Source organism: Papaver somniferum, chromosome 2 (assembly GCF_003573695.1).
Source record: "Papaver somniferum cultivar HN1 chromosome 2, ASM357369v1, whole genome shotgun sequence".
Lineage (NCBI taxonomy): Eukaryota > Viridiplantae > Streptophyta > Magnoliopsida > Ranunculales > Papaveraceae > Papaver > Papaver somniferum.
The window spans coordinates 2,399,120-2,416,494 of record NC_039359.1 but is presented as its reverse complement, the minus strand read 5'-3'; the positions used below and the strand labels follow the sequence as shown (position 1 = coordinate 2,416,494).

The following is a 17,375-nucleotide window of genomic DNA, read 5'->3' as shown; positions in this document are numbered from 1 at the left end:
GAGAAGGAAAATGATACGGATACTCAGTTTCTGTTTAAAAACCTGCTTTACGCAAACTCCGTTTTCGTGTGATTTTAAACCACCCTATGGGAGTTCAACTTTTAATCACTAGGAGTTTACTTATCGATCAAAATTTATTAAATAAAAAAGAAAAACAAAACCCTGTTGACCAAAAGAGTACACAAAAACGAATATAAATAAATATCTTTTCGACATTAAGTACTCAACTAGCTACAGTGACAAGACCCTTTTTTCTTAAAACATACACAGAGTAGTATAACTGTCCCCATTAACTACTCTTTCAGGCTTGGTAGTAGGAAAACTACAGTTAAAAATTACAAGAACAAAGAAGAAAAAGGTGATTTTTTTAATTAAGTTGTTAGTTAATAAATACTACGAGTACTGATAAATCTGCCAATAATATTTTCTTCTCAGGACAAATTGAAAAACAAAATACTTATTTCCTTCTTCATCTGGTACACTGCTGCTAGTGGAGGAAAGTGGAAAAGAAAGGGATATTATCTCTCTCTTCTTTCTTGTTTCTTCTTCTTCTTCTTCTTCTTCTTCTTCTCAGAATCCATTCAGGTAAAACCCTTCCATTTATTCTTTTTCACTGTCACTTCTCTAAATGTAATCAGTTCTGTCCATACAATTTTTTTATCTTCTCTAGAACTTTATTATCTTCACAAACAGGAGCCAAGATGACTCAAAATAAAGCAGCATTTTTAAATGATGAATTATCAAAAAGGACTTCAATTTTTGGATTGAGATTATGGGTTGTGTTAGGAGTATGTGTAGGAGCAGCTTTTGTTCTTCTTCTCTTTGTAATCTCTTTATGGTTCAGCTCTAAACGTAATAAAAACAGTAGTAGTAGTAGTAGAGGAAAAAGTAACTCTTTTTCTGGTAGTACTAAAAACCCCACTATCCCAAATGTTTCTAAAGAAATTCAAGAAATCAGGGTTGATAATAATGGTAGGAATGCTACTCAGAATCATCATCAAGATCATCCAAAACCCAGTCCAATCAAAATGCAACAACCAAACCCATTACCTGAATCAGGTCAAAGCGTCGGTTCAAATGAGAATCAAGCTTTACTTTTACATCCAGAAGAAGAGAATCTTACTGGAGTTCATAGAATTCATATCGAAATTGGTAAAGATCATAAGATTACATACCCTGTTAATGGTAGTGGTAGCGGTGGTGGTGGTGGGTCTTCTCATGGAAGTGGAGAGAGTCGGTCAATTGATCAAGTACCAATTTCGATCCCTGAAGTTTCTCATTTGGGCTGGGGACATTGGTATACACTTAGAGAGCTTGAGGCTTCTACTAATGGATTTGCTGATGAGCATGTAATTGGTGAAGGTGGGTATGGGATTGTTTACCGTGGTGTATTGCAAGATAATTCTCAAGTTGCTATTAAGAATTTGCTCAATAACAGGTGAGTTTTCTTGTAAGTTTTGTGAATTTCTCTAAATTGCTGAAGATTTTCTAGCTTTAACTCAAGAGCGGCCTGAGTACCGATTAGGGCTATAATTGTGACTAGCTGATGCTCCATGCTTTACTTATGATAAATTTAGACCAAACAGGAGTTGTATATAGACGCACTCAAATTTTAACTAGATTTGGAGTTTGATTAATCGGTGGTTGTTTTCTGTTCAGGGGACAAGCTGAGAAAGAGTTTAAGGTTGAAGTTGAAGCGATTGGACGTGTTCGGCATAAAAATTTAGTTAGGTTACTGGGCTACTGTGCTGAAGGAGCTCATAGGTACTACTGTTCCTTGGACTTCATAAATTTGCCTTGATTGTCATTTTGCCTAAGTCTGAAATTGAACTAACAAGCTATTTTGGTTAGACTTGTGTTTTTAAATAACTTCTCTGATTACTTGTGTGGATGTATTCACAGGATGCTTGTTTACGAGTATGTAGACAATGGGAATCTGGAGCAGTGGCTTCATGGGGATGTTGGTCCTTGCAGTCCACTCACATGGGAGATCCGTATGAACATTATTCTTGGAACAGCGAAGGGGTATTGCTTTAGCTTTAAATATCTAAATTTTTAGTGTCATGGTGCTTTTAATTGCTGGTCACGGCTGAAATTTTATTTGAAATGTCAGGTTGACATATCTCCACGAGTGTCTAGAGCCAAAGGTTGTCCACCGTGATGTAAAATCAAGCAACATATTGATTGATAGGCAGTGGAACTCTAAGGTGTCTGATTTCGGGCTTGCAAAATTATTGGGCTCTGAAAGTAGCTATGTGACAACTCGTGTGATGGGAACATTTGGGTAAGTTCAGCTTTTTCATGTTGACTGTTCCCTGAACATTGTTAGCTTAATCATAGTTGTGAAGTTAAATCAAGCAGCATTTGCTTTGAATTATTGAGCCTTCAGCATCCATGAATAAATACGGAGTAGTCTATGGAGAATGATGACACTTCACTTATGATTTCTGTAGGTATGTGGCTCCTGAATATGCTAGTACAGGCATGTTGAACGAACGCAGTGATGTATACAGTTTTGGAATTCTTATTATGGAGATAATTTCCGGGAGAAGCCCGGTTAATTACAGTCGACCTCCTGGAGAGGTATTCATATCGTTATACAACATCACTAATGAAAAGCAGACTATATCATATACTGTGTTTGTCAGAAGATTTTGAAGAATCTTTTCCTTGTCTTATTCCAAATCATGGGTTTTCAGGTGAACTTGGTTGAGTGGCTCAAAACGATGGTATCAAGCAGGAATTCTGAAGGAATTTTGGATCCTAAGATGCCTGAGAAACCTTCCTCAAGGGCATTAAAACGTGCCCTTTTAGTAGCTTTGAAATGTGTTGACCCAGATGCCCAGAAAAGGCCAAAGATGGGACATGTGATACATATGCTCGAGGCAGATGATTTTCCTTTCCGAGATGTATGTTTTCCTTCATGCCTTCCTAAATCCTTTCTCCTTTTTAGGAAGCTTAATTCACGAGTTTATGCATCCCATGTCTCAAAGTCACCCTTCTGTGTTAAATCTTTTAAGTCAACGAGAAAAAAGAAAAATGGAACACAGAATCACAACTTGTATTGAAGTTCTCAGCAATATCTTAAAGACTATAAGAAACATAAACATCTCCCCCGTGTTTGTGTTTTAGTGAGGAAACTGACTTCTTATAATCAAGGCTTGCCCATTAAGTTAGTTTTAGTTTTATGAAATGCATATATGACTTGTTTCCTTGGTTTTTTTACTCCCGTTCTGATTGAATGGTACATGTCGTTTTTCTTTCAGGAACACCGTACTGGGCGGGTCGACCCGGGACGTATGACTCGTGATGTGAAATCGGCAACTGAATCTGGAGACAGCAGTGGATATGAAAGTAGCATCCAAGCCACCATGACAAGGTGGAAAAAACCAGAACTTGCAAACGTGGATGAGAAACTTACTTGATAAGGTGAGCTACTACTTTTTCATCCAAAGCTGGCTTATTATGTGTACACCATTTTTACTTCATCTGTATATGATTGTTATATCAATGTTGTATGCTTATATTGTAGAGTCTTAGAGCCAATCTATATATGTAAATAATCAATGACTACGAGTGAATCCAACATTGGAATTATTTTGTTGAGAGGGTTTGGTTTTTTGTTAGGTTTTCGAGTACATAGTTAATAATTTATACTATTTATCATCTCACGCGGAATCATCAATTTTCTGCTCTAATTTTCTTTTGTGTTCTGTTTTTCTTGAATACCTTTTAACCTCTGCGACAACCTTAGAGAAACTTTGTATCAATTTTTAATATAAGTGAGATTGTATTCTGCAAATTTCCAAATTATGGGGTCTTATTTGGCTCCTCCCAATTTGTGATTAACACAAGCAACGCCTTGTTAAGATTCAACAATGTCTTCACCACTGTTGCACAACTTACAGCTGATGTCTTGCACCTGCAGACCTCTTGTTTGCAACATTTGAAGTGCAGGAATAAAATTTTGGTTAGCAGCCCAAAACATAATCAAGACTTTAGGTGATAAATCCTTAGGCCATAGAGATGTTGTAGCATTAGATGGAATACCATCTCCATCTTCTCTCAGCAAAGATTCATAACAGTTTTTAGATTTAAAGCTGCATGCAAATCCAGCATTAAAAGAAATTTGCTGAATTATCTTCTTCATTCAACACAGAAGAGTGACCACCTCTTGTTAACAGTTTTTCCTTCATTGTTTCTTCTTCACTAGTCAAAGCTCTTAAATTCAGCTTCCAACCATTCTCTTCTGTAATCAGACTTCTCAATCCATGTGTTTCTTAAATATTTACCGAGAGTTGGAAACTCTTGCTTAAGAATCTGATTGTTCCTCCACTAATCATGTCAGAACAGTATAGCTAGAGACTGGAGTCCCTCCTGTTAACGTTGAACAAACTATTCTGCTGCATTAGTTGATTGAACTTTCCATAAACCTCCGCCATATGAAATGTTAGTCTTTCCATAGGAAATTTCCAGCTCCAGCGGCAGTCCAGAGTAACAATTTTACACCACATCGCTTCTTTCGTTTCGACTCCAAAAGGGCAAGATATAAAAACAGTATAGCCAGGAAAAGTGGCCACCCTGAAGTGGATACAAAGGAGCTCAAACGAATTTAGCTAAAAGTACTCACGGGCGGACTCTTCTAAATCATCTTCAGAGTTGGATTCAAAATCCCCAAATTCATCATGTGTTGGGACCCTAGTCACACATTGGTTAGACGAGGTTTAATTGAGTAGTTTATAAATCAATCGGATCCCTCAACTTGTAGACTGGTTTTAGAGTTGAGTTCTATTCATGGGCTTATGACGAGTTAGGATCGGTACCCTAACATCATGATCATCAAAATGGATCTGATTCAGCTCTTCCTCAGATTTCTTATGCCACAATCTACACATATGATCATCCCCATCCCCGTGGGTGCCCGCCCTTATTGAGTAGGGTTTTAACTACACGGATGGGGTTGGGTTTGAGTAATCCTCAAAATTAGTGATGCAGGGATGAGATCTAAATTCCGCGCCCCATAGCTTTCAGATATATGGTTTAGACTTTTATTGCCCCCTAACTTTCAAATATAGGGTTTTAGACTTTTATTTTAAAATTATTAGAAGTATATATAGGTTTCGTTTACATAAAATTGGTTAAAAAGACCAAAATCAACAATTCCTGGGTGAAAAGGACACTACGATTTTGATACTGTTTAAATGGACAAAAATGAAAAATAACCAGGATGTAAACAGTTTCATCCTACCCATTTTCAAATACTTTTTCTTATTTTTAATTTACATCAGGATGCATCCAGTTTCATCCTTGCTATTTTTTAAGTTAAAGTCAGGATGAATCCAGTTTCATCCTTGCAATTTTTTTGGTATCTATTTCACCCATACTGATTTTTACTCGTCCATTTGAACCATGTTTAAAAAATATTTGGACAAATGACCCATTTTCCGTTTCATTTATTGAATGTTCATAGGAATTTACGAAGGATACGCACGATGCGTATAAGATATTTTAATAACTTACTCAAATAAGTTATACTATTTGATGATCGGTCTTACAATGTTAATTAGATTTTCTTTCGGTCCACCTTTGTAATTAAGCTTTTGTGACGAAAGACAATGGAGAATTTGAAGGAAAAAAACTCTGTGATTAATAACTTCATTGGCGGTTATACAATTCATTATACTTTTGGCTTCGTTACGAGAGTACACTTGATAACGCTTACGGGATTGTGACAGAATTCCAAATATTTTATGGGTAATCCATAAAAAACCCGTCCTTTACGGGTATTTCTCATACCCGTCCACGTCCAAGTTCTTACGGGTAACGATTAGGGGATGATTTTTTTTTTTTTGAACGGCGAGGGTATGGGTTTCAAGGTCCCCACCCTATACCCGTCCCGCTGCCATCCCTATTCAATGTTGCTTTTTTAGGATTTGAACAAGGCGGGTTAGAAGGGAGAGAAAAACCATCATGCTTAAGCTGATGTTGTGCTGGACTAGAACTAGAATTTGATGAAGTAAAATCGGATAAAAGCTTAGGCAAAGGCCCATTTACCACCCTTTTCGACTTCTTCTTTATGCGAATTGTATCCATGCAGAATTTTCCGCCAAAAAACAAACCATCAGTTTTATTTCCCTGTTGAGCAATATATGAGTTGGAGATTGAGTGGGTCGACTCACTTATTTGTTGTTGCTGAGTCGATGGAGTAGAAGGTATATCAGATTTACTAAATGGGCTTCTTGGACTCGAAGATTTGAAACGAAAAAATTATCCATTTGAACCAATCCCATCAAACATATTCGAATAAGTTGGAGTTACCTGAATTGGAACTACCCAAGAAAGATCTCGGTAGCCTATTCAAAATCCACTTTTTGAAATATCGGTTAATTCCTTATTTACTTCCAAAAATCTATTATTCTTGTTAATAGAATTATTCGGAGGAACGCTAGTAGAAAATAATCCAGCAGCCTGTAGACCCAAGCTACAATTGGCAACAGATTGATTTAGTGGAATCTGAATGCTGATAGAAGAAAGAATATTGTAATCATCCGTCATGACAATTATTGAGCGAAGTCTAAGTTTGGTGACTATAGTAATAATTTGTTGATAGACCTGATGGTCAATCAGATGAGTAATTGACTCGTAAAGATTAGCTTCAATCCACTCAATGCTCTACCAAAAACATTTGAAACAAATTGCCGCATGACATTAAGCGATATATCAACTTTGACCTTTAGTTGCGTGAATTTAACTTTCATTTATCGTCAATTCACGTACTGTAAATAAGGAACACCAATCAAAAGCGATTTCATTAAATGGTTTTGTGACCCAAAGATTAAGAGGTGAACCTCTTATACCGATCCATTGAATACTTTCCTTTATGTATTTTTTTAGGGAAAATAGTCTTCAACTTTCCAACGACGAAGTAACATCTTTGATTTGCCAATTCTTAGAATTTGGCCAAGACCAAGAAGAGAATCATATTTGAGAGTGAATCAGATGATGATGATGAGGAAAAGTTCTTTTCTCATGCTAACTCTCGGCGTCTCTTCCTCTCTTGTTCCTCTTCAAAACTCGGGGAAGTAGTTTAAACAAATCAATGGAATTACATATTTTCATACTACATCTTCTTATGACACAACTTCTATTATAATACCTAAATAATTCATCGGAAAATATGAAACTTTACAACTCAACTTTTCGGATAAATATTATTAGAGAACTGCTCGGTCGAACTCGCATGCGTTGCTATCTCAAGCATGTTTGTCAATGTTAGTGATCAAAACTATAAGTTTTGATTTCAAGTCTATTTTAGCTAAGTCTCGGACTAGGATAGAAAGTGTAGTTTAGCTCAAGAACTCCATGGCGATAATCATACAAGACGAAGAACTACTCAAGAAACTGGTGGAACTTCATCGACTAAAAGTTATGTGGAGACTTGAACTTATCTATCACTCAAAAATCTATCTACTCTATCTCCTATCTTGAGACAAAAGTCGTTTTTCTATATAGACTTTGATTATACACATTTGCTATTTCGAGCCGAGTTTATCTCACTTATCTATTTCTCGAAATATGTGTTGGTAAGCATTCACTTTGGCCAAGTTCATATTTACCTAGTGACGAAAATCATATTATGTTTCAATTACTTAAAAATGGCTTTGACGAAAAATAGTTTGTGAACAATAACTATATAACGTCCTCTAAGAATGTTTCAATGATTGAAATGAGAGTTTAAATTATATAACCATTGTTGGGTATAAGCATTGTGTGGTAACACATATATGTATAAGTCCTTATTCCTTGAACCAAAGTATGTGTACTTTGTTGCTCAGGAAAACCGGAACAGAGTCCGCGAACTGTCGGAGTTTCTCGTCCCGAGAAAATCTGTTGGAGTTTGTGAATTGTTTACAAAATTATTCCGGGTACTTAAGTTTGCGTACTTAGGTTGGTTATTTTCTAAAAATGATTATTCGTGAACTTATACTTATATAAACTAAGGAATGCAAGTTTGCAAACCATGTCTATAAAGTTCATGAATCGATTCGAGTGAATCAAATCGTTTTTGCTTCGATTGTGTCTTGTATACTTCGATAAGATCTAAGCAATTGAACAACTCTCTAACTAGTTCATTTGAGTCATTTGAACTAGTTATGTTAAAGAAGAATATGGTTGATATGAAAGTACTCATATGGCTAACCATTTGGTTAACTACTGTTGAACCAACGAATGTACATGTTTGGGTACGGTTACACAAACCTAAAATCGTGCATTTCATTTATGTATAACAAGCTAAGTTTTTGATCTAACGGTTGAAATATATTAGCTTGAATCTAATCAGGTTTTTATCTAATGGTGAATATTGAATGCTTTGTTACTAAGCTAACATTGATTGCAAACCCTGATTTGAAAGACTATATAAGGGAGAACTCTAGTAACTGGGAAACCTAATCCCCACACCTCCTGTGTGATACTAGTTGTATAAGCTAGAGTATATTCTCCTTTAACCTTAGGTTTATTTCCCGAGACCCTTTAGGTTAATGCCTTGAAGACTTCATTGGGATTTTGAAGCCAGACCGACACTACTTTCTCGTAGTTGTGTGATCTTATCTTGCTGTTTCTATCGTATTGAGTACAATCGTAATGATTGGCTTGAGATTGATATATCTGATAGGAAAGATATAAAAGTAATCACAAAGATCTTCGTCTCATCGTTTGTGATTCCACCGTATCTTCTTTTGCCGCGTCGATTAAGATTATTGTGAGGTGATTGATAATACTGAGCTATTCTTCGGGAATATAAGTCTGGTTTATCAATTGGTTCCTGTTCACCTTGATTTATCAAAAGACGGAAAAAAACTCGTAGGTATTTCTGTAGGAGATAGATTTATCTATTACCGTAGACTTTTCTGAGTGATACATATTTTTTTATTAAAGTCTTCGACTTTGGGTCGCATCAACTCTTGGTTGTGGGTGAGATCATCTAAGGGAATCAAGTGCATAGTATCCTGCTGGGATCAGAGACGTAGGAGCATAACTGTACCTTGGATTAGTGTGAGATTGATTGGGGTTCAACTACAGTCCAGACCGAAGTTAGTTTGTAATAGGCTAGTGTCTGTAGCGGCTTAATACAATGTGTGTTCAATCTGAACTAGGTCCCGTGGTTTTTCTGCATTTGCGGTTTCCTCGTTAACAAAACTTTTGGTGTCTGTGTTATTTATTTTCTGCATTATATTTTGTTATATAATTGAAATATCACAGGTGGTGCGTTTGAATCAATCAATTAGAATATCCAACCTTTGGTTGTTGATTTACATTGACTGATACTTGAACATTGGTCTTTGGTACCGTTCAAGTGATTTCTCTTGTATTCAATTAGACTCGCAGATTTCTATTTGCTTGAGTAAGAATGAATCGAGAAAGAGAGATATAAATCTTTGATATACTTTATTAAGATTGAGTCTGATTGATTCTCTTGAAAGTATATTGGAGTTAGTCCATACAGATTGCTAAGCGAAATATTGGGTGTGGTTGTTGTACCCCCTCTCTTTCAATTGATATCAGAGATAGGCAAACACGTTTAAAGTCCTTATAAGTCTGTATTTGTAGCAATCTGACTCTATGGACAAGAGCGCTATCTCTGATAAACGCATCACCAGAAATAAAAGTTTTGTCTCTACTGTATCTATTAAAGAGAAAGATTCTTCAATCTCAACTATAGACGAATCTTGTGTTCTGATGAGAGACAAACACTGACATGTGTTGTTCCGATTACCCTTCAAAAGAGTCTATCTCCATTAATGAAAGGGAAACAACTGAAGAGAGTCAACTGATTCTAAATCTTGTTAGAATCCAAGCTGATAGATTTAATCGACTGAAGAACCATGTCAATGTCCTTCTTGGTGTAGTAAGAGACTGCAATTCCAAAAATGCTGAAGATCAGTCTTCACGTATCCTACTTGAGGCAAGTCTTGAAAAGGATGTTTTGGAAATTGAGCATCTCTTGAATAAACTCCCTATTCAAGGTCGTGTCAAAAAGTCCTCTATACCATCTACTTCTATTGAAACCAAAGCTCCAGGTTTAGAATTAAAATCGGAATCCCTTCCTATTAAAAAGGATGTGCCTGAAATCTCCATTAATCAAGGATGTTGCACATCAACTGGAAGGAAGAAATCTTCAAACGATTATGTTAAGACGAAACCTTCTAATCATCCTCATGATCAGAGAGTATGTCTCTTTTGTGATTCAAAAGGGCCTGTTAAGCTAAAGAGAAACTCTAGGTTGAATAACAATTCCATTGTTCAACTTCAACACACCTTAGACTTAATTCTCAAGGGTGTAACTGACATTCACATGTCTAAACCAATTGGTTTTAGTACTTACCTTGTGTTTGCTACCAGGAGAGTCAGTTCAATGAGTTCCTCAAATGCTCTAAAGCAGAACAGATGTCTTAACAAAAATCGTCTAAGGAAAGATCAAGTCGTTTCCTCTGGAAATAACATTACCTTTGATGTGAACGAAATCCCAGGAGAAAGAAGAAAAATTGATGATATGAAAAATAACCAGAAGGAGATAATTGAAGGCTATAAAGAAATTGTCAACAGGTTGTCATCCCCCTCAAGTCAAAATACTTCTGGTAAGAACTCAAACTATGTCTCATATTTTGAATGACAGTAAGTTTTATGATAATTTTTCACATCAAAAGATATTTTTTCCTATACTTGAAAGGAAAAAGAAACTCAACCATGAACTTCGTTCATCTAATGAGCTGGAAGCTCATTCTTGTTCTAATTAATCACAAGGGTTGAGAACTTATTCATAAAAATCTTGTTGGGTAATTTGTGTTAATAATCGTGTATACTTATGTCAAAATTGTTTTTCAGTTTAGTTGAGTTATCTTCTTCTCGTTTATGACTCAAATATTGTCTGCAGACAGTTTTGCCTAAGTAGTAGCTGTGTCTAATGAGGCCCTTCGTTTTGCTTTCTCATTTTCGAAGAAGTTTTTTTCTTTGCAACTATGTTGCTCCACTCTTGTGATCTAAATTTAGTTCTCTACTGAGATATAAATTTTATTGAGCCAAAAAATCTTGTGATATTTTTCACTGCAAAAAATGTTATTGAGATATAAATAAGTTTTTTCTTGGCAACTATGTTTCCTCTACTCTTGTGCTCTAAATTTAGTTCTCTACTGAGATATAAATTTTAATGAGCCAAAAAATCTTGTGATATTTCGTTCAGAAAAATGTTCTTTGTACTTCAGACAAGTACAAAGAACACTGCAATAACTGTATCGCTAACCAGGGATCAAACCAGGCATTGTAGAGAAATAAAAAGGTGCAGGACACCACCAACAAAACTAAACTTAACTGCGAGCAATAATTAAACTGGTGGTACGGTGAAGACGAGGAGCGAAAGACGTTTCTATTAAATACTGTGAGAGTGGTGTTATTCAGGTTCTTCTAGTCTCCATACTAGTGAAACCCAAATAATTCTTCACTGAATTTGACAAACAAATGACACCAACTTGGGAATAGTAAAAATTTTGTATTGTCGTAAAATTATGACCGGTTGCGTACCTTTGGTGTTGGGTCAAGTTTTATTCGCACGGATACCCGTGTTCTGTTACGAGTCAACTATTGATAACCCTAAAAGCTTCCTTCCTAGGAAACCTTTAAATACCAATCCCTTGAGTCGCGTACGCATACTGTGGGTGTTTCCTTTTTTTCCTTTCAAGGATGTCATCCTCTCTACCTTCACGTTCCTGTGGGTTTGCAAGAGGGTTTCTTGATAAAGGTATAAGTTTCAAGTCGAAAGGGAGGAAGAAAAGAACCCTTGTAGATGAAGATCATCCCAATGCCTCATGTTACTATGCCTATACTCATGAGGATGTATATAAGGAGGATATGGTTTCTTCTGAAGTGGTTCATGATCTTATTAAATACTTTGAGGAATCAAAACTGCAGCTCGTTGATACCTTGAAAAGTCTTGATATGTTAAAATCTGAGTTGAAAAAGGTTACCTCTGACCTTGGTCTCATAAAATCTCACATCAATGATCTCCTCAAAGAAAATCTCTTCTCTGAAGATGCAATGGATGTTGTCAATCACAAGCTCAAAGACCTCAAGACTCGTGAGGATTCCGAACCGTCTATTTGACCCAAGTTCGTGTTCGACTTTGGCACAGAAGTCCGCTTTAGCTTGTTGATTTTATTATTTTCCTAGTAAATCTTCTTATGAGAATTTATTTTCTTGTTTTATTTAGGAAGAATAACTAGAGTTTGGAATATCCATTATTGTGATTACACATAGCTATGTCCAATGTTTTCATCTTCATGTTTTTATGTTTATTTGTCTAAATTCTAAAATTGTTTGGAAGATGATTTTTGCAGCATTAATCTTTATGGTTTTATATATTGCAATTTGTTATGGGATATGTGTGTTTCCGTACGTGAACTATGATTGTCCCATGCTTTGTCAAAAGTTAAGTCTTTCGTATGTTGATATGCATATATTGATAAAAGAAGGAATGATCTTTTGACATTACAAAAGTTTGAAGCCTATTATGTCATGTTTTGATGGAAGATAGGATGAACTTTTGTTTACTAGGATTATGTCTATTGTATGTCATTGTGCAAATAGTGATGGAAAATATAATGAATCCTTGTTTATTCCGCAGTATTGATCTTCCCTGATCCATATGTTATGTATATACTGTGCGGCTCCGTAAGTTCTCTTATGTTGAGCATTTACGATTAGATTAATCATGAGTTTTCTTGTGGTTAATTTAATTGAGTATTTTTTGGATTCAAATTCATATTCGTATGTTCTTTGTTATTTCCAAATAAATCCTCCTTTTCTCTTGAAATTAAGGTCGCTCTTGTTATTCTTTCGGGAATGACATTTTATGGGGGAGAGTTCTTAATTGAACTTGTGCTTAATTGCCAAATCTTTGTGGGGAGTGCGGCTGTGGAATATTGTAGGTGTTATCTTGTATCTTTATAAACTCCATGATGAAAGCATTTAGCTTTGTCTTTATGATTTCATCTAAATAAGTTGATATGTGCTTGCTTTTGGTCATGAAATGTCTCTATGGAAATTTTCATTAGGATCTCGTTTTCGTACCTTTCCCAATTTTATTGACAAAAAGGGGTAGAATTAATGTGTAGTTCACACTACAAATATATATGGTTTTCAGATCATTATGTAAGGGGGAGTGGTTTCCATGTGAGATGGAGTATTGACTAAGGGGGAGTGATACATATCACCATAATATTGTTGTCGAAGTTGTGATACAATTGAAATTTGATGATGTGTGATAATACTATGACACTGTGTAACAATGATTGAGAATTCTTGTTTTCTCATTGTTAGAGCTACAAATTTTCTACAACGATGATGCTAAACTTACAACCTTTGGAATCATTGGAGTACTTGGAAGTGACAAAGATTTCGAGTAATGTTGAAGATTAGGCATGTGGAATAGGAGCTACAAAAGTTTATTTATTTATTTTTGTATTCCATATGTATTAATAGTTTTGTCACTAAAATTGACAAAGAGGGATATTGTTAGAGCACTGCTCGGTCGAACTCGCATGCGTTGCTATCTCAAGCATGTTTGTCAATATTAGTGATCAAAACTATAAGTCTTGATTTCTAGTTTACTATAGCTAAGTCTTGGACTAGGATAGAAAGTGTAGTTGAGCTCAAGAACTCCATGGAAATCATCATACAAGACGAAGAAATACTCAAGGAACTGGTGGAACTTCATCGACTAAAAGGTATGTGGAGACTTGAACTTATCTATCACTCAAAAGTCTATCTACTCTATCTCCTATCTTGAGACAAAAGTCGTTTTGCTATATAGACTTTGATTATACACATTTGCTATTTCGAGCCGAGTTTATCTCGCTTATCTATTTCTCGAAATATGTGTTGGTAAGCATTCACTTTGGCCAAGTTCATCTTTACCTAGTGACGAAAGTCATATTATGTTTCAATTACTTAAAAATGGCTTTGACGAAAAATTGTTTGTGAACAACAACTATATAATGTCCTCTAAGAATGTTTCAATGATTGAAATGAGAGTTTTGGTTATATAACCATTGTTGGATATAAGCATTGTGTGGTAACACATATATGTATAAGTCCTTATTCCTTGAACCAAAGTATGTGTACTTTGTTGCTCAGGAAAATCGGAACAGAGTCCGCGAACCCAGTCCGCGAACTTTCGGAGGTTCTCGTCCCGAGAAAATCTGCTGGAGTTTGTGAATTTTTTACAAACTTATTCCGGGTACTTAAGTCCGCATACCTAGTCCGCGTACTTAGGTTGGTTATTTTCTAAAAACGGTTATTCGTGAACTTATACTTATATAAACTAAAGAATGCAAGTTTCCAAACCATGTCTATAAAGTTCATGAATCGATTCGAGTGAATCAAATCGTTTTTGCTTCGATTGTGTCTTGTATACTTCTATAAGATATAAGCAATTGAACAACTCTCTAACTAGTTCATTTGAGTCATTTGAACTAGTTATGGTAAAAAAGAATATGGTTGATACGAAAGTGCTCATATGGCTAACCATTTGGTTAACTACTGTTGAACCAACGAATGTACATGTTTGGGTACGATTACACAAACCTAAAATTGTGCATTTCATTTGTGTGTAACAAGCTAAGTTTTCGATCTAACGGTTGAAAGATATTAGTTTGAATCTACTCAGGTTTTCATCTAACGGTGAATATTGAATGCTTTGTTACTAAGCTATTGATTGCAAACCCTGATTTGAAAGACTATATAAGGGAGAACTCTAGCAACTAGGAAACCTAATCCCCACACCTCCTGTGTGATACTAGTTGTATAAGCTTGAATCGATTCTCCTTTAACCTTAGGTTTCTTCTCGAGACCCTGTAGGTTAATGACTTGAAGACTTCAAAGGGATTGTGAAGCCAGACCGATACTACTTTATCGTAGTTGTGTGATATGATCTTATTATTTCTATCGTGTTGAGTACAATCGTAACGATTGGCTTGAGATTGATATTTCCGATAGGCAAGATATAAAAGTAATCACAAACATATTCGTCTCATCGTTTGTGATTCCACAATATCTTCTTTCGCCGCGTCTATTAAGATTATTGTGAGGTGATTGATAATACTGATCTATTCTTCGGGAATATAAGTCTGGTTTATCAATTGGTTCCTGTTCACCTTGATTTATCAAAAGACGGAACAAAACTCGTAGGTATTTCAGTGGGATACATATTTATCTATTACAGTAGACTGTTCTGTGTGATACAAATTTGTTTATTAAAGTTTTCGACTTTGGGTCGTAGCAACTCTTAGTTGTGGGTGAGATCAGCTAAGGGAATCAAGTGCGTAGGATCCTGCTGGGATCAGAGACGTGGGAGCATAACTGTACTTTGGATCAGTGTGAGATTGATTGGGGTTCAACTACAGTCCATACCTAAGTTAGTTTGTAATAGGCTAGTGACTGTAGCGTCTTAATACAGTGTGTGTTCAATCTGGACTAGGTCCCGAGATTTTTCTGCATTTGCGGTTTCCTCGTTAACAAAAATTCTGGTGTCTGTGTTATTTCTTTTCTGCATTATATTTTGTTATATAATTGTAATATCACAAGTTGTGCGTTTGAATAAATCAATTAGAATATCCAACCTTATTTTGGTTGTTGATTTACATTGATTGATACTTGAACATTGGTCTTTGGTACTGTTCAAGTTATTTCTCTTGTATTCAATTAGACTCGCAGATTTCTATTTTCTTGATTAAGAATTGAATCGAGAAAGAGATATATAACTCTTTGATATACTTTATTAAGATTGAGTCTGGTTGATTTTCTTGAAAGTATATTGGATTTAGTCCATACAGATTGCTAAGCGAAATATTGGGTGTGGTTGTTGTACCACCTCTCTTTCAAATATATCCAAACAATTAACACCAACACTAATGATCGATCTATCATCTAAATTAAGTTTAATCCATATAATTGAAACATCTTGGTTTTCTTTCTAGTTACCAATTACATCAAATGGAGATCATAGATAGATAAAACCTTACTACTCTAATTTGAACGCACTTCGCCCTAAGCACATGTGAAGGAATGAAGTGGAATGATTGGAATAATCTCGTGACTGATTCCACAACTTCTCTAAGATGCGAGTCTTTTCTTTGTAATTGACGACCTGTGTGTTAGAGCATTGCTCGGGTGAACCCACCAAGCGTTAGCATGTCAAGGTTGGCTGGCATATTGTGGTATCAAAACTCAATTAGAGTCGCTTCATTGAATGTACTAGATTCAACTTCGTTTAGGTTAGACTAGAAATTCTAGGAATACTGAGACATACAAGTATTACCTTGAAGACCTAAAGATCGTGAAGACGTATCGAATACAATGAAGACACCATCCTTCTACTTGAGGTATATTGATACTGACTTGACTTGTTTTCATTCCTGTCATTGCTTTCAAGTCGTTTAAGATTAAAAACATAACATGCGAAGTTATATTTAGTTCTCTAGTATTAGACTTGGTCATTTATTATGATCAAAGTGTCAAGGATGAATATTTGATTACGAAGTATAACGTTTATCTTTCGAACTTCGTAAATGTGGCATCGACATAATCTATGTAACTCGTTACTTGATTGTGTATTGGATATAGGTGTGATTTCATCCGAGGAAACTATGCCTAATTACATATGTTTAAAGGAAGTACATATACTAAATTTATTTCGTAATCGAAAGGAAATTAATAGGTGATTTGGTCCGGTTTTTATTGAAGATCTATTGGATGACCAATTCGAACCTAGGTAATAACTTTGGTAGAACCGATCTTGACTTATGTTGAGAGTTTTCGTAGAACCCTATCTTCACCTAGTTTGGGATATGCAGTAGAACCGAGCTTAACTTATGTTGAGAGTCTTGGTATAACCGATCCTTACCTATATTGGGATACATGGTAGAATCGATCTTAACTATTGTTGAGAGTCTTGGTAAAACCGATCCTTACCTGTATTGGGAATCATGGTAGAACTGATCCTAGCTTTTTTCGGGAGTCATGGTAGAACCGATCCCTACATATATTTGGAGACTTGGTAGAACCGATATTAACCTATGTTAGGAGTCATAGTAGAACCGGTCCCAAGAGCAAAACCGATCATGTATATTCACATATTACTTTACAATTTTGTGTGAGTTTGAAATTAGGGTTTGCTAAATAGGAAATTTCTAGATGTTGACATAATTTGGACATATAATTCTTATTTTTTATTGTTCAAAGATATTCCTTGATACTCAAGGAGATCCCAATCCGAAATATTGAGAATCTTTGAATTAAGATTTTCGATTATATGTTTTTGATTT

General features: G+C 35.5%; 1 protein-coding gene across 2 annotated transcripts; it reads left to right on the top strand.

Annotated features, from left to right (window-relative positions):
- Positions 1-420: 420 nt before the first annotated feature.
- LOC113346667 (probable serine/threonine-protein kinase At1g01540) lies at positions 421-3,698 on the top strand. 2 transcript variants are annotated; one of them, XM_026590152.1, is made up of 8 exons: positions 422-585; positions 694-1,438; positions 1,660-1,764; positions 1,903-2,025; positions 2,114-2,284; positions 2,454-2,583; positions 2,700-2,909; positions 3,267-3,698. In XM_026590152.1, exons 2-8 carry the CDS (start codon positions 702-704, stop codon positions 3,423-3,425), a joined length of 1,635 nt encoding a protein of 544 aa, XP_026445937.1. In that variant the 5' UTR covers positions 422-585; positions 694-701; the 3' UTR covers positions 3,426-3,698. The 2 variants fall into 2 exon arrangements, with proteins under 2 accessions (XP_026445936.1, XP_026445937.1); XM_026590151.1 differs by having other exon boundaries at positions 421-1,438.
- Positions 3,699-17,375: the final 13,677 nt, after the last annotated feature.